Raw genomic sequence first — 17,939 nt, forward strand, 5'->3', positions numbered from 1 at the left:
CTTCTAGTCTAAGCAACTTTCGGTATCATCCACGGCAGTGTTCTAATTTAACAGAGTTTAACAAGTTCTGGCAAGTAAGGACATTTTCAAACGTTTTTCAATTAGCATAAGAAAAGGGGAGAGAGAATAATGATAATCGAACCCTCGAGAATTATTTTATACAATAAGAATTCCAAGCCGCTAAGGGCAATGTTAATTCCTACAACTCTTCTTACTCTCAAGAGAGTTATTCTATACAAAAGGAATTTCAAGCCGTAAAGGGCAATGTGATTTCCGGAAACTCTTTTCATTCGCAAGGAAGGTTTCATCCTGGATGGATTAAACAACTACTAGCTAGAGATCTCTAACATTGGTTCACCAGATGATATCAAGCGCATGAAAGCCGCAGGAAGTGCGCTAGAATATTTTTTGACAGGATTTCCTCACGAGTACCGCTAAGCTATAAACCTTGTCGGTGAGAACATTGGGTTAGAATGTCACACAGGTATAGCTAGCACCATCCATTTCTCTGAATGGGAGAGATCTGATCGGATGTCCGCGTGAATGGCGGGGTACATCCCCTTTGCAATACCTTCTATTTAGTTCCATTTGTTTGGATATTGATGAAACTAAAAGAAGACAAGCTTATTCACTTCGACCCTTACATGGAGATGAGCATCGTCAACATCCCCTTTGCATTACCTTCTATTTAGTTCCATTTGTTTGGATATTGATGAAACTAAAAGAGGACAAGCTTATTCACTTCGACCCTTACATGGAGATGAGCATCTTGACGAATCGAAACCACTTTGCATGAGCATATCATGGTTGATAGATGCCAACTGAGACAGATTCTGCAATTAGAACACATGGTTAAGAAATCTCACAGATTTTCGGTTCTTATTTCAATCATAAATCAAAAGTTAGATATAGTTGGAACGTTTTCTCTACTTTATTTGTTTACCTATAGAGTAACACTATGCGAAGGTTTTTTGAGTACTTTTTAAGTGCCCTCACGAGATAGTGATGAGTTAAACTACTCATTTTGGCATGGAAGCCAGCCTAGTAAACTGATTCAGTTTGCTAAATTTCATTTTTTTTTCTTTGGGCCCCACAAGAATTGGTCATAGTCCGAGTAAATCTAACAATATGATTGTGGTTAAGCACTCACGATCATATAAAGTAAATGTCATGGCATACCTTGAAAGAAAAATTCATCAAGGATAGATCAAGAGGAGAAGGATCAAACTGAGTGAGATCACCACATTCATCAATATTCTGCAAAATGAAATATCAATAGACATTCATGTCAGAGTAATGTTAGACAAGGTACCCTACTTTAAGTTTATTATTCTAACAAGTTCATGTGAATGGTTCTGGTATGTATGCTAAATACTTGAGTAGGCTATGCAGGCATATGCTGAATGGCGCTATGCTGTGTACTGATTACTTGAGTAGGACATGCATCATATGCTGAATGGCAATAGGCTGGTAGGTCCTCTCAAATACAGCATGTAATGAGCTATTTGTGATCAAGTTTTATCCATCTCGATCCATCTAATGACCATATTAAAGTTGAACCACTATTCTCAATCCGTTTTATGTAAAGGGGAAGAATAGCTTCCAGAGTTGATTATGAAACATGCTGATACGAGGAGTATTGAGTATACTTGGACAAGTGAATGAATACATGGAGAACACAGGTTACCTCAAGTCCAAAGTTCGAGGAGAACTCAGAGGTGTCAGAAGCAGAATCATTACAATCTTCATCATCGTGCACTCCACTTGGACCATACCGGGATACAAAATAGCTTGTGTCATCAACACCATCAGTCTGTGGTACAAAGGCCGCCTGCAGACAAACAATCAGAAATCAAAGAAAAGAATCTGCCTCAAACTAAATTATTTCTCTCTTTCGTAGCATGAGGAATCATAGGTCCAATCAAAACCACTGATACGACAGAGAAGAATGGGGAAAAACTTTAATTGAACAGGCTCAAACCCACTCAACTGATTTTTTGTACAGTAAGGCCTACCTTTTGTAACGCAAGATTATCCCAATCAACTCCCCTGAAAAATTGGTGTGCTTTTACCTGTAGGAATGTAGAGTAAATGATGGAAATTAGTACCAAATCATGGTAGTTTCTTTCCATTAAACTAGTAAATAAAGAAGGTAATATTCTTTAGAATAAAAAACACAAGATAACCTCTGATGCTCCTTTTGCTCCAAGGCGCTTATTTGGATCATGAACAAGAAGCCTACAGTAAAACTCTACCACTGAATTAGATCATCCAGCAGACAAAATCGAGAACATCCTATGGTTGAATTTGTAGCCCAAGTAATATAAAAATTTGCCAAGTAATTTAAACTTGTGTTTTAAGGGATGAATGGTATTATTAATGTATAAAATGAAAAATAAATGGAAACTGCATCAATGATGTTCAAGGAGGAAATTTTAGTGTGGGCTTTTCCTAGTTGAATTTTCATGAAGTAATCAAGCAGAGGTAACTGAAGTGAGATGGAGTTATTGAAGCTCAAATGATCAATGAACAAATATAATACGGGTATCAAAAAGATTCCCTAGGCACTGGAAAGCTGGCGCCGGGAGAGCACCTAGGAGCTGGAACGCCATTTTGAGGTGAAAACTTACAATAAGAACTAGAGACATTTGATTTCAAATAATCAAACTGCAGGCACCAAACGATTACCTACCACCAACCTAGTCTATGCAAAACGGATACCTAGAAAGAATAAAACAGTTTGGACTTGACCATCTGATAATCCTTTTAGAGGATGCTAGATTGCCAGAGAAATTGGTCCCAAAGGATGATCATGTATAGAATTTAAAAGGTATTAGCTAACCTGTCAATTAGGTCTCGTGCTTCAAAGGACATCTCTTCTGGGACAGATGGCCAGGGAATTTGCTTGTTTAGCATATTATCAAAGATAACCTGTCAAACCAGAAATTGTAATGTGTTGAGGAGATCAAGTCCATACCTATTGAGAAACTAGAAAGTAATCTGCTGCTATGTATTTGCTGGTGCAACTAACAAAAATAACAAAAAAAAGGAAAACATTGTCAGCTATCATTAAGGACTAGCTGCATTGGAGTTTCATTAACTTAAAAGTCCAACTTAGCATCTGCCAACTGGAGTCAATATCTGTCCCTCAAGGAAACACATGCACACACTAAATTGTTTTAAACTGCAGAGTGAACTTCAGTGAAAGACCAACATTACATGGCCAGGTCACACCTATTTAATATTATTACTGGAAAAATTACTACTGAAAGAGTTACAAAAAAATGCAAAGTGCATGGCGCTCAGAACAGGAGACTATCTATAAGAGTGCTTTACCACCAATTATACATGTAACAATGAACTGCATCATAATACCTCAGGATGTTCAGAATTGAAAGGCGGAATCCCAGTGATGAGTTCAAATAAAATAATTCCTACTGACCACCAATCAGCAGCGCTACCTGTACAAGTAATCAGATGGTTAAATCAACTTCTGTTCCTTTCATTCTCACTGCTAACATCCCTGTTAATCTTATGTTATGTTCTTATGTTTAGATAAAAGCGACATGGGAAGGGAAGTCTAGCATAGCAATTTTTTTCTTACCATGATCTGTTCCAAGAAGAATTTCCGGAGCCAAATAGTCAGGGGTACCAACAGCTGAACGTTGAGATTTATCTGATATATCTGGATTATGCTGACTACCAACATCAGGAAGCGCTACATCCTTTGTATCGGGTCCAGATAGATCATCTGTGCTGTTCATCAGTCCAATTTTTGATAAACCAAAATCTGTAAGCTGATTTAAGCATAGCCAAGATTAGAACATGATGTCCGTCAATAAAGAGTAGAAATATAAACTTGTACAATTAATATGGGGACATCTAGGTGGGGCAGGTGTTTTTATCAACACTGGCACATTGAGAATCACTTGTCTTTCAGCAAAAAAACAATATTTTAGCTTCCTCATCATTAGAAAGATCTCTGATATACTGAACCAACCTTTATGTGCCCATCTTGTGCAATTAATATGTTGTCTGGCTTGAGATCACGATGGACTATTCCTAAAGAATGAAGGTACTCCAGAGCAAGGACCTTAAGAAGGAAAAAACACATCCTTCAAAGGGCTCGAAAGGTTGCAAAATTTCAAGACAAAGATGGTTCAGGAAAGTACCAACTCCGCGACATAGGTTCGAGCTACATCTTCCTCAAGGCAACCAACTTTTTTAAGCAGAGAGAATAGATCACCACCATTAAGATACTCCATGACCAAATAAAGGTAGTCTCTGCTAGTGAATGAATAAAAAAATCGGACCTACAACAGTGAAAGCATCCTCATGAACACATACTCAAACAACTAAATTAGTTAAGGACATTAACTGCAACAAAAACCTAGGCAGAAATGAGGATTATGGTAGAGCAAGTCCCAGCGGATACGAAGATTGATATATCAAGGAATAGATGAAAAGCCCTACTGAGAAGGAAAAATAGAAAAGAGATAAATAATCTGTAATCACCACAAAAGGGTTTCTGACGGTGATCAATATATTACGCTCTGCCAATATGCGCTCAATATCATTCTTCCGCAACAAATCCAATTTCTTGAGCACCTAATAGAATATGAATGACATCATGTTAGAAATCACTACCAATTTGGTCATAACAAAAAAGTTCAGTAACAATCCTATGGCAGAGAAATACTTGGATGAGATATTTATTGATAAACACATGCCACATAACTAAAATAGTTTAATCTAACCACAAACTTCACCAACTTGATCATTCTCCTATTCGCAGGATGCACTGCAAAACTGTTCAGTGACAAAGCAGTAAATTGATTAGCATAGAAGTTACTGCCATGTCTTTCAGGTACTTAAAACCAGCATCTTGTTAAAGGTAACCCCCCACCCCAAGTCAAAAGGAATAGTTAATGCCAATATTCAATTTTTGTTCAAATGACCATAGAAAAGGTCCATAATTCTTCTTATTGAATCCACAACAAGTTCCCTCAGCACTATAGTTAGGATAACTTAAGTGGTAGCCCTAAAACTACTGGTATTCACAAACATAAGGAAAAGAGTAAACTAATATTATTTATCCAAAAGCAAATATAATTATACATTGATTAATTCAAAGTTTAAGGTGACTCAAAAGATACCTTGATTGCAAATAAATCTCCGGTTGACCGCTTGCGCGCCAGAAAAACTCTGCCAAAGGCACCTCTGCTGATTGGTTTGATAATCTCAAAGTCATCAATGCTTGTTCTTTCTTTGTGTGACGTACTTGAAGGAGTTGACATTATACTGGAATGAGATGAATTATCCACTAACATTTTGGAACCTTCTGAATGTCCAAACTCATCTTTTCTATCCACAAGATCACAAGCAAGTATATATTTCTCTCTGCATGAAGTGAAACAGGTGTCAGCTCTGGTTCATCTATAAATTCTAAGATATACATGAGCTCAAAAAGTTGTACCGCAAAAGGTTCTCTACTCGTCCTCCAAATGTATCTACTACAAGCGCTTTAAGCTTGCTATTTTGTAAAATATCTTGTAGGTCTTGCATGCACGCAATTAAAAGCTCATGAGATCCTTCTTCTGAAAGATCAGCTCCCGCCACACAACGTGCTATATCTGCTAATTCAGTCATCTAAGTAGGAAGAAGAAAATCAGCCCATGTAACATGCAGGAATGAGTTAAGTGCTTAGATCTTTATTAAAAAACCTATTGATCCACTCAAGAACAATATAGTTAATTCTGCAACAATAATAATCTAGGGAGATGGAAAATAGTTAAGCTAATACATGAGTTATCAACTTCCGAAACACACCAGCATTAGCTTCACATCATTATCACTCAAAAGACATTAATGCCAAGTTCATACTGATTTTACTTATCTTTAAACTGAAATACAAGTGAGAAACAAAAGAAGTCCTGGAGAATTATTATTATTATTAGGTGGATTATCTTAAGGAAACATAGATAGGTTATGTGTTTCAATTGAAAAAGTTGAAACTATACAAATTCATCCCCTCAGAATAGATTCTCTTATTAATTATATTTAGTACTTCTCTTGTCCCACTTCATTTTTTTTTTTTTGATAAGTGAGATTCTCTTGTCCCACTTTATATGTTGCTCTTTCCATATTCTTTCTTAGGGTGGGGTCTGGTCCAACTCTCGTGCAGACTATTTCATTAGAAACGTGATGTCCTACTAGTATAGGTATTGGAGAACTATACCAAGGCAATGCATATGGAAGAAATCACCTATTTTTTTTGCCTCTCCTGGAACTCGAACCCTTGTCTCTATGTTCTTTAAAACTCCATCGACCGTCAAGCCAAACTCGTAGGTGCTTTATGATACCTTTACTAATTTGAAACATTTCAAGACTTTTGGCATCATTTTCATTTCTATACATCTTTCCAACTTTTAAGAACATCACATTCATTACTGCAATACACAATTAGACGTCAAGTCGCAACTAGTTGGATTAAGAATTCCAAATTCATCAAACTAATATTTCAAATATTACTCCATAGTTTCTTCCACAATTACTAGTATTATATGTAACTCAAATTAATATCTAAAATTTTGTGCAATACTGTCTCATGAAATGTGACAAGAGGGTATAAGAATATTAATACCAAAAAGGGGAATAGCCGGTTAAAAGAAATTCGGGAAAAGAATATAAGAGATGATAACTCACAGATCATAGTCATTAATGGATCTATTATATTCTCTAAACAAAGCACTAAACTATTTCGATTTAGCCCAAATTGATTAATTGGTTTCTTGTGTAGTGTTAACAAAAAAGTTTCTTTTTATGTAAAAGCACCAATGGGCAAAAGGTGTTGTAAAAAATAAGCAAATTCTTAAAAGCCTCTTCATTAGGCCATGATTTCCATGCAGATGTAAAAAGGAAATGATCAAAGAAAGGCTTTTACCCTAGAGAAATATAAAGATCTAATACACTCAAAGGAAGAATGGAAGATTCATCCCAATAATTAAGCTAATCCATATTGCTAGATGATCCTGACCAGCATTAGAATCCATTATTTTGTTCACCTACTCTCTCTCTCTAACTCCCTTTTCCTCCTCTAAGATGATAGAACCTCAAGTGGTATTTTCTCTTTAAGTAATCCTTAGTATATTAAGGAAAATACTTGGATTTCAACTTCGGTGATTCTTCACTGCAAACTTGGTGGATTGCTGGAAAAACACAACAGATATTTCTCATTCAGAGTACAGTGACAAACCTGCTGAACATCCTCTAGCTCAGATTGATTGTTATGATCTAGCCAGTAGTCAAAATTTACTGTCCGAGGGGTAGTTGTCGAGGATACTGATGTCATGCTCCCATTTGAAGATGGTGGACCACCGTTATTGGACTTTGTACCCAAGTGACTCTTCAAATTAACGAATGCTGCTAATGGAGAATCTTCTATACTGGCAGTATCCATCTCATGAAGATCCTCAAACATTCCATCTATCCCTTTGCTTCTCCACTCACCCATATTAGGTGAATAACCTTCAGATGTGTTTCCGGAATTTTCACTTTTCACTTTTGAATTTTCTTGGATCTCAGAAGTTGCCTCCACAAGCTGTTCCAGTAATTCGGCAAACTTCAAAAGGCGTTCATCGACATCTAGAGATTTCGAATCACATTTGTCTGCATAAGCACATATGTAGGAATGAGGCTCCAAGTGGATAGTGGGAACAAGTTCCTCACAAATTCTACAAATCACCAGACTAGAATCATCCAAATACTGTTGTCTACACTCGTTTCTCAATTCTCCACTAATTTGGTCGCTGATATTGTTCAATGGTTTCATGTTAGACTGAATATCAAGAGGGTTATTAAAAGATGATGTTGGTTCAATAAACATGGAATCTTTTTCGAGCGCAATGACACTTCCATCCAAGATAAATTCAGATTTCTGCTGATGTGAGTGAGAGGAGTTTTTTGATGTCTTTTCTTCCTCCAAACTGCATTTGCCACCGGCCTTTGTGTTCAACTTACAACCTGCTCCCATATCAGAAATCCTTCGCTTGAGAACCCAATCCGTTTTAACAGAAGGGATTCTATTTAGACATTCTTTAAGCTTGGCCAGAGATGTCTCATCAACTGGCTCACTGTCTTTAGCAAAATGCAACACCCTTGTGCACCGTGTCAATATAAAAAGCATGCGTGTCAACAACCACTTCAAAGGACCGGTTTGGCATTCTTGTCTTCTTATTGTAAGGTCCTGGACAATTGGTTCACACTTGGAGCGAAACTCTAAGCAGGTCATCTTGATACACTCTTGAGCAAGAACAACAAGTTCTTCAGCCATCTTTTGTCCATCCAGAGGCAAGGAATCATTCTTCTGTACAATTTCTACAACCTCCTGCAAGAAACCACCTAGCTCTGTGTTCACCGCTTCTTTTGCAGCATCAAATCTCAAACGAAGAGATCCAAGCAGCTCCTGCATGTCATTCCATGGAATCAAAGTTAATAATGAACATCAAAAACCATATCAGCCACCCAACTGACCTACTTATCTTGATCATTATACTCTGAAACGAATGTAATTCCTTCATATGCTTATCTCTTAACACCCTTACATATTATCTGGAAGTACCAAAACCTAATTCCTTCCTATGCTTATCACTTACCACCCCTCACATAATAAATGGAAATACCAGAACCAGAAATGTAAAAAGAATTACCTTAAGATCATTATAGCTGTGAGCTCGTGGAGGTGATGGTTGAATGCCACCTTTTGGACCTAGCTCATGTGAAAAACTTTTGAATGTTTTGCTTGCTTTACTAATAGGCATTGCTCCTTGGGAAGATTGCCTCACTGTCACATGCTTTCCCATCATATGCACATTCCTTCCAGGACCCTCCTTGTCAGCCCCCTAAAATTGCAAATTATCATCCAGCGAGACACATGGTATCTCCAATTACCATCAAATAAAAAGCAGAAACATAGCATAGCACATCCAGAGTAACTTGATGAAACTAATTTTATGTGCAAGCTGAACCATTTCTTACCTGATTTAAAGTAAAGCCACTACCAGCTTGATCTAAATCCTTAAAGATATAAGACGCAAACCAACTAGCTATCTTCCTGCCTTTACGGTGTCCTGTTAAGTAAAGGGACCAGAATTCATTAGAACAGAGATCAATTAGACAGAAAAAAAAAAAAGAGCTGCCGAGAATTACAGAAGCTGATCTCCTTTGAGTGCCTGCAGATTCCATCCAATTGAGAACACACATACTTAGGTAATTCAGAATCAAAGTAATTTTAAACCTTGACAAGGAATTCCAAAGTTTAGGTAATAATAAGTAATCCGGAAGCACTAGCCATTAGTACAACATGGGTAAAGGTGAAAATAACAGTTGGATTGTTTAATAGCTTAAATTATACTTGCTCAGACTGCAATATCAGGGAGATATATGATCAGCTTCCCCCCTCGCAAACGATCTTCTCCATTCATATGGTAGGATAGAGTACATGAATACTTGTTCATTCAATTACTGATAGACGTCACCATTAGACTGTGCATACATTCATTACAGATAATATTCTATATATACCAACTATATTTTAGTATTTTACCATACAGCTTTCAGCTGAAGTTTTTTTCAGCTGAAGGACTTAAGTAATTAACAACGGAGTACTTTCAATGGCATCCGGATGTCCAATGGCAACATCAGGTTCAGCCTAGCACGTGACTGGATCAAACAGTAGAAAGTTTCTACTCCCTCCATTCCAATGCAAATTACACTCCAAAATGCTTCACACCACTCCATAGATAATATTATTCTATACTATTTTCAAAAATTTCATTTAACTAATCAAATTTTAAACTTCGATGCCACTTTTATCCATTACTATAATATTTCTTCCACTGCCACAAATCGAATTTAAAATTTCACAACCGAAAACTCAGCAACAGCTCGAACAAATATCGTGATGCATATAATACAAACGTTAACTATATTTAACAGCTGAGAAAAAAAGCAGATTTAGCAATATGACCTTTCCGTCCTTTTGATGCAGCTCTTTGGTCCTGCTTCAAACGAGGTGTAGAAGCTCCAGAACGAGGAGAAGACTCATTCAACTTATCGGAATCTACTACAAGCCTTGAGCTCGGCCTATCCTTCGACTCAAGCCTCCTAGTTTTAATCCGGTTCAAACCGGTCGGAATCCCGGTCTCCGGCGACGACTCACCGCCGTTCCGACTCGGTTCCGCCATCAAAAATTTCAAAAAAATCTATAATAACTAGTTTAACGAATTTATGATGAACACGATTATGAATACAGTGGAAAAAAATTTCAGAATTCGAAATTTATCGGAGTGAACAGTTGGGTTTTGGTGAGCGGTTGTTGAAGGGGTAACGGCTTCCAACTTTCAAAACGGAAAATGGAAGAGAGAAAAAATGGAGTGATAGCGTGTTTGTGATGTTCTTCTAATATATTACATACAAAAATCAATGAGAAAGTTTTTTTCTTTCTCTTTATTGTTTTTGTTTTTATTTCTTCAGGATCTGAGTTGCAAAAGCTTAAATGTTTTGCAACTCTGATCCTATTTCAGAGTAGTTGGAATTCTACCAAAAAAAAAAAAAAACTATTTTTACTTCTCTTAATTCTCCCTTTTTATTGTTTTTACTGTAATAGATCTGTGTCACTAAAAAAAATACCAAATAAAAAAGCTTTTTTCCTTTTTTTTATTTTGTATAATTTTATATATGTTTAGTATTCTTTTTTTTTAACTTAACTTATATAATACTATTGCCCAAAATGGGTACACAGGACCATAATATTAACCAAAGTTTTCCACATTTTTAGTTGGAGTTAATGGTAAAAAAATATATTTAAACTATTATCTTTTCGAAAGTTTTATATCTCAAATTTTTACCTAAGCTATTACTTTTTCACTAGTTTTCTACCTTAATTATAACAGATCTTGATATTGAGTTGGTCCTATTGAAAATAAATATTTGGCCTACTCAACATCGAAATGTATTCTAATAAGAAAGTGATACTGTGATAATTTAGAAATGTAAAAAAAAATTACATAGTTGATATGAAACTTGAAAAAAAATATATTCATTTGAATTGAATTTTTAGTTATTACTACTAACTACTATTCAGCATAAAAATGTGTGCATGAAAAAAGAAATGCCTCTCTTTTTGTGAAGAAAGGAGAGAATATCACGGTTTTATAGTGACTTTGTACTCCATAGTGAAGGCATGATTTTTACAAAGTTCAAACATATATATATATATATATAATATAATATAATTTTTCGATGAAAAAATCTCATTGATAATATTTCATATAAGATAGTCACTCTCAGTGGCGGCTCTACAGCTTTGAAAAAAAAGCAACTGCCTTAGGCCCCAAAATTTGAGGGGCCTCATTTTTTAAAAATACAATAGGTTATACATATATTTTTTTTAAAATATCGCGTATAATTTGTAGAAAATATAATTTTTTCATAAAAGAGCAAGGAAGTAATAGAAGTTTGACAAATTATGAGTACTATGTCTCAAGAAAAATTAAATAATTGGCTATAATAAACTTCATAAAAAATATATATTCGAATTTAAGGCCTCCATTTGAATTTTGCTTTAGGCCACCAATTTATTAGAGCCGCCCCTCGTCACTCTACTAACAGATGCATTCAGCAGAACTAAAAATAATTTAATATTTGACCATCTATACTAACAGTTTACTTTATTTAATTTTGTCTTTCTAATAAACATTTAAGGAAATAGATTACGTTGACAAAAGAATTATTAGGAGTTATTTTTTTAGCCATTGTACAAAATATAAATAAATCAAATATAGGGTGGCAAAGTAAATGAAGAATAATTCCAATTTGAAAAGGACTCATTTGATGGTGTTTGGGCAACGGCAATTTCTCAATTTTGGATAAATATAAAAACTGATGAATTTGCAACGGTACTCCATACAACATTTTCTTTGAGTTGTTTTATTCCTATCAATGACGTATAGCATATCAACAATGACATATACCAACATGATTGAATACGGAGGCGGATTCAAAATTTATATTATACGAATTTTCATATCTACAGGTACTTGTTATAACTTTAACAATTTTTTATACATAAATTTATGTTATGTGTCAAAAGTACTAAGTTAAGGGGTTGATTGGTAATGAGATAGAATAGACAAATTATCTTATCTTATGAGATTAGTTATCTCATCATGTATACGGGATAACTTATTCTATCATTATAGTACAAATGATGAGATAAATCCTAACCAAACACATAATAAGATAATCTTGCATTTTATTCTGAGATTATTATCTCTTATACCAAACAATCAGTAAGTATCTACTTGCAATTGTCATACTCAACCAAGGATTCTCCTATCCTTGATAAAACTATCTTGACAAGATTTAAAGGGGGAATCCTCGAAAGGCATACAAGTGTGTCTCTCATACATACAACCCTATGGGCCCACACACCCCGACTTCTTTCTCTCAACCGCACGCCGAAATAACAAAGGAATTATGTTGAATTCAACTTGTTTGAACTAAGACGTAGTTATGTTATATTGACATAATAAATGTTTGTTAATGTGTTGATAAGTTAAAGTCGGTAAATATTCTACCTTCTTCTGACTCAATTTATGAAATCACGTTGGATATACTATTGTGTTATTGTATTGACTCTTGGTCTAGCATGCCAATTTTTAGCAACACGGCATGGAAAGCTTCAATCGAGTAACTAGTGGAAGTTTAATTATGAGAAGGTTTGAATAAATTCCAAATAGTAAGCCATCACTTATAATAATAAAAATAGGTGAGTAAAAATGATTGTTAAAGATGATGTATTGCTTACAAAAAATTCAAAAAAAAATATATATGGTCCCCTCCACTTCGAAAGGCCAATTTTCTTACTTAAGAATAGGACGAAAACTTATTTTTGATAAAAGAATAAGAAAAACATTTGCATTCTTTTGAGAAAAATTAATTTCAAAGTTTCAAAAGACTATACCAACCCAATTTTTAAGTGTTTTGTGTTGCCTAGCTTTTTGACCTATAGGAGCTCAGGCAGATGCTTGCTTTATCTTAGTTTTATAGGCATGGGCGGAGCCATCTTAGGTAAAGGGTGTCGGATACACATTGGCTGTAAAATTAACTCTGTAGGGCATAAAGTTTAAAAAATAAAAAAAGATTTTTAAATCTTGTGGTCTTAAACATGTTATGTGAAGTGTTGAAATTAGAAAACTTATTAAATATAGAAAGAGATTGTTTTGGAACGGACTAAAAAGAAAAGTAAGACCACTTAAATTGAAAGGGATGGAGTAGATTATATCGAATATCTAGAACGTGATACATAAAAAGTAAATCAATTATGACTGTAGTGAAATGATAAGTATTTCTTCGTCTTTTATTAAAGATCTCTAGGTTAAACCATGAATATAGAGTTGCATCCTTTATGCTACAATGTAGAACTTTCGAGCACAACTGATGAACAATTCTATAAATAGATGTATGTCCATTCCCTCCCTTTTCTTAATTTGGTAGGGACAGAAGTTTATCCTATGAACCTATTTTGATAACTTTATTAGACTGTAAAAATAATTTTTTTAAATGATTATAATTTATCAATCAACTAAGATTCACTTTCAAACTAGTTAATATTTGATTGGAAGAACCCTTTGTACCTATTAGGCTATTACAACAACATACACAAGACAATCCTACAAATGAAGTCGGGAGATGGTAGGATGTACACAAACATTGCCTCTACATTTGTGAGATAGAGAGGTTATCTCCGACAGACCCTCAAATTAAGTGTACATCCTACATGTGACTTATTCTAAGTTGCGTATGAACTTTTGTCTTCTGTTAGATAAGTCCTAATAAAATCACCAAATACTACTAATACAACTCATCCTCTACCAAATCATATACTTGTGCAACTTTATGTCCAACCAAGTGTTGATAATGATTTACACAATATTCACTATTCTATTGTATATAAAGCTAATACTGGTGAACAATATTTTCTACAAAAACATTTTACACTATAGTTTTCTTTGTTTCCACCCGGTTTCTCCTACCTGCTTTAGAACCTGGTTAATTTGGATTCATAATCGAATGTGTAGGATAGGTGGGAGGTGGTGACACACAACGACCAATCCTGAAAGACCACTCTTTCGCTCCCTAGAAAAGGTGACTTCATTTCCATATCTCGAATCCAAGACTTTTGGTTAAGGATGGAGGAGTATTTACCCATCTTAAACAACCTTTTATGGTCATTTACACTATACTAACACTAAGGTTTTGAAACTAATAGAAAATATCTCGTTCATAGCTATCAAATATTACTGTGCAAATCTGCAGTTTCAGTATTAAGGTATACTCTACTGCAATTTGCAGTAACTTCCATTTATATGAAGAATGACATCTCACATCTTTATAACCTTTCTATTTCTTGAGCCTTGACAAACTATGCCTAATGCTGTCCCCTAAGGTTTAATTTGTTCAAGGAACACTTTTTGACAAGTAAATGAAATAGGCAGACAAAATCAAAAGGCATTCTGCGAAGACTATAACAAATGGACTATTTCTCCCTCTCCTAGCCACCCGAAGGAAAAGGAAACAAGGGATTTCTACAGAACATCACTTGCACTAAACTTAAGGCTACTACTTAATTGTCCATTAGAATCATCAGGATTTTTCACTGTGATACTTTGTTCGACTAAGTAACTGTGGTAGGATTATCATGGTTGCTTCCTCTCAGCAAGAAACATGAGCAAGTCCTCACAAAATGAAGTCATAACAAACGTCTTTTACATTGATTAGTCTACTTCAAAAGCCAAATAATGACCAACTGCCTAGATCTTGATCTGATGTCAAACAATTCATGAGCATATATAAATTGCAAGCAAACATGACCTTAAAAGAGTATGGCTCAACCTATGATAAAATTTGAATGAAGTGTTCACTTACATGAGGAATGGAGCATTAAATGCACAAGCAGGAATTGTAAGAACCTTGACATTCCTGAAGGAAGTTCTCCTGTTAAGCTTAGTTTCCATCGAACAGAGTAACAGATATATATATATATGATGGCGACAATAACAATAAAACTAAAGAGTTCCAGCGATAAGTACCTTACTTCAATTGTACCCACGAGGCTCCTTTGTCTCCATCTAAGATAAGTTAAAGTGAAGCTATTCTACCACGTATTAGTTTTGGCCTCGGCGACCAGACCAAAGTAGTAACCAAATTCTTGTTGGCGAGTATTTATGAAAAAAAAATGAAATTCTAGAAACTCCTTTGAGTTCCATTGATCATGATCTCTCCTTTCCTTTTTTTTTTCCTTTTTTCTATTTGGGGATGGGGGTTCTGCTTATCTTTTCCGCCTTGATCTCAAACTCATATATATTTCAATAACTATATGAATAATCTCCACTAGAACTGAATTTACAGATGGATTGCGCGCATACTTGAGATAAATATTTAGCATAAATGGAAAAGAGAGAAAAAATTGTTAACAGACATCTGCTTAACCTTGATTATCAATTCAAGGCAATCAGAACTGAAAGCTCAAAATGTTCTTTTTATTTCCTCTCAACACGAGTAACCCGTTGCAAAGTTACAGCTATAGATTGTCAGCTTCCCCACGTGTCCAAATGACAGTATGGTGCTGAAACACATGTACCATACATGAACTGCAGGTTACTTGCCATCATCCACAATTTGACTGTTTACAAACAGGCTATCTCTCCTTTTTGGAAAACCTGGTGTTTCTAGATTTGTCCCCCTAAATTTTAACTCCGAGGTAGTTCTAAAGTTGGGATCAACAGAGGCAGGCCTAGAATTTGTATCAGCAGAATTCGTTCTATAGGCACCTGCCGTTCCACCAGAATAGCGAGATGGAGAGACATACCTTCCAGATGGACCTCTGAGGCTGCTACCCCTAAGATCCATAAGATCTGCATTCCTCGATGAATCAGGATAAGATCTGTCACCCTGGCTGGATCCCATTGGAGCCCCACTTGTAACACCCGTAGAAGGGAAAGGATCGTCAGGTCCCCAGGAGGTAAGAGCTTCCTTTTTCTTGGCAAAAAAATAATATGCACCTAAAAGAAAAATGATGAAAAATAAAACAGGACTCGTCCACAGCATAGTGTTGAACTCATTTTTGAAAACTGGAAGGTTTGAGCGATATATCCCCAAGTAACCACTTCCCAGTCCAAGAATAACCAGCTTTTCTTGATCACTGGCAACTAAAGGAATAATGTTTCTACTTTTATCATTTAGTTCCAAAGATTGAGAGCTCAAAAATGATGCTACAATCTCATCATGACCAACAGAGAACAAAAGCCTTGGTCCACCAGACCGCACGTAATGCAGCGATGACACGTTATACAGTGATACCTTCTCCTGGTTAGCAACAAGCAAATATCCTTTAATTGCCTGAAATGATAGAGGCTCAGCCATCTCTAACTTCCTTTTGGATCTAACCCTGCACTTGAAGTTCATATTATCACCTAAGAGTAGCACATGAATCAAATCACCATCAGATGTAAACCCGTATGCTTTCGACCGTTCAGTTGCATCAAATACATAACTCTTAGCAATAGAATTGTTTAAACCTTCACATTCAGATTCCCTAATCTTCATGGTCCTCAAGTCTAATGACCCTGCACCAGTCTCAGTTAGAAATAGAAGCCTTTGTTTCAAGAACGCAAGTGGCCTGCTCTTTGGCGTTGTCACCCCATAAACTGTTCCATTCTCCCTAAAAACCCTTAGTTTCCCACCAGAATCCGTGGACAAGATATACCTATTTCTTCCAACATGATGCACCTCTAAACTTAAAATCGAAGACCCCCCTTCCTCGATTTCTGGTGAAGCAAATTTTCCTACAGTTTCCATGCGAAGAGCAGCCCTGTCATCACCATCAGGCACTACTACCTCCCAAATTCTATGCATCAAAATCCCACCATTCTCATGCCCCGTAACAACCACACTCTCATTCTTATAAACAGACAAGTACGACACATAGGCTGTTATTGGTGAACTCATCGACGTTTGAAATTCAACCAAAACTTCTCCATTTCTAGAGAATGCATACACCTTTCCGCGATCATCGCCAATGGCAACATACTTACTCAGTCCTTCAGCATCTCTAAATGGTAACACATTGATGCTAGTTGCATCTGATCCTAATCTCACTGCAGATATAAACTGAAACCTCTCCAACCAAAGAGGACTATACTTTGTAACAGACACTTTATTCTCTAAACTACCCTCACTACCCACAAACCCCTCACTTTGAATCTTCTTTTTTTCACCCAAAACAACCTGCTCTTTACCTTCCAAGTTTTGAAGTTTAGGGTATTCCAGTAATCTTGATTCTAACCTAGAAACAAGCAAGCTAAGATTTTCAACAATCCCTTCTAGTTTTTCTATTTGAAGTTGGTGTCTTTTTAACAAATCTAAAGCATCAACATGTTCAAATTTCTCTTCAACCCCAAGATTCTCCAACTTCTCTTCTTCAATTACAACTTCAGCAAAAGCTCTAAAAACCCATGAAACATGAAATAACAAAAGCAAAGAAAATAAGAAAATCTTGCCTTTGTGTAAGCTTGCCATTGCAGAAACTGATATTGGTATCAAAGCTCTGAGGTCATTAAGTTACAGATCTTGATATTTTCTTTTTTGATGAATTTTACTGTTCAAGATTTGGAAGATCAAATGAAAAATCAAATCTTTTTTTTTTTTTTGCTGAATATCCTCAGTTGTTCATGAGTTTTTTCTTCTTCACTATGGTATACTGTGCTTTGGTGGATTTTGATTTTAGGGCTAACAAGTTTTTTATTTCAGTTTTTTTCTTTTTTCTTCTTCAAGCGAAGTCCAAAGCTTGACACTGTAAGAACGAGAGAGGATCTTGT

General features: G+C 35.6%; 2 protein-coding genes across 4 annotated transcripts; both read right to left on the reverse strand.

Moving 5' to 3' along the window:
• Window positions 1–81: 81 nt before the first annotated feature.
• On the reverse strand, window positions 82–15,317 carry LOC102583582 (probable serine/threonine protein kinase IRE4). 3 transcript variants are annotated; one of them, XR_366898.2, is made up of 18 exons: window positions 10,028–10,594; window positions 9,037–9,128; window positions 8,709–8,900; window positions 7,256–8,464; window positions 5,477–5,649; window positions 5,157–5,400; window positions 4,516–4,608; window positions 4,173–4,313; window positions 4,001–4,093; window positions 3,605–3,797; window positions 3,376–3,461; window positions 2,843–2,931; window positions 2,187–2,238; window positions 2,016–2,072; window positions 1,688–1,831; window positions 1,180–1,257; window positions 682–833; window positions 82–571 (listed from the first exon to the last, which is right to left on the reverse strand). XR_366898.2 is itself a non-coding variant. In XM_015306394.1 (18 exons), the coding sequence occupies exons 4-18, from the start codon at window positions 8,862–8,864 to the stop codon at window positions 735–737; spliced, it is 2,907 nt and encodes a 968-aa protein (XP_015161880.1). In that variant the 5' UTR covers window positions 8,865–8,900; window positions 9,037–9,128; window positions 14,989–15,042; window positions 15,153–15,317; the 3' UTR covers window positions 82–734. The 3 variants fall into 3 exon arrangements, 2 of the variants coding, with proteins under 2 accessions (XP_015161880.1, XP_006341918.1); XM_015306394.1 differs by lacking the exon at window positions 10,028–10,594 and adding exons at window positions 14,989–15,042; window positions 15,153–15,317 and having other exon boundaries at window positions 82–833; XM_006341856.2 differs by having other exon boundaries at window positions 82–833.
• Window positions 15,318–15,487: 170 nt separating this feature from the next.
• On the reverse strand, window positions 15,488–17,939 carry LOC102584028 (uncharacterized membrane protein At1g75140-like). The gene has a single exon (XM_006341857.2). It carries the CDS (start codon window positions 17,638–17,640, stop codon window positions 15,721–15,723), a length of 1,920 nt encoding a protein of 639 aa, XP_006341919.1. The 5' UTR covers window positions 17,641–17,939; the 3' UTR covers window positions 15,488–15,720.

This window comes from Solanum tuberosum, unplaced genomic scaffold (assembly GCF_000226075.1).
Source record: "Solanum tuberosum cultivar DM 1-3 516 R44 unplaced genomic scaffold, SolTub_3.0 scf00032, whole genome shotgun sequence".
Classification (NCBI taxonomy): Eukaryota; Viridiplantae; Streptophyta; class Magnoliopsida; order Solanales; family Solanaceae; genus Solanum; species Solanum tuberosum.

Bases quoted from the DNA above. Each gene is read 5' to 3' on its own strand.
- LOC102583582 (XM_006341856.2), bottom strand. From the start codon at position 10,244: ATGGCGGAACCGAGTCGGAACGGCGGTGAGTCGTCGCCGGAGACCGGG. The intron at 5,650-7,255 runs GTTTGTCACTGT...CTTCCTACTTAG, and splicing joins AGCTAGAGGATGTTCAGCAG to ATGACTGAATTAGCAGATAT. The intron at 834-1,179 runs GTATGCCATGAC...TTCTAATTGCAG, and splicing joins TGATGAATTTTTCTTTCAAG to AATCTGTCTCAGTTGGCATC.
- LOC102584028 (XM_006341857.2), bottom strand. From the start codon at position 17,640: ATGGCAAGCTTACACAAAGGCAAGATTTTCTTATTTTCTTTGCTTTTG.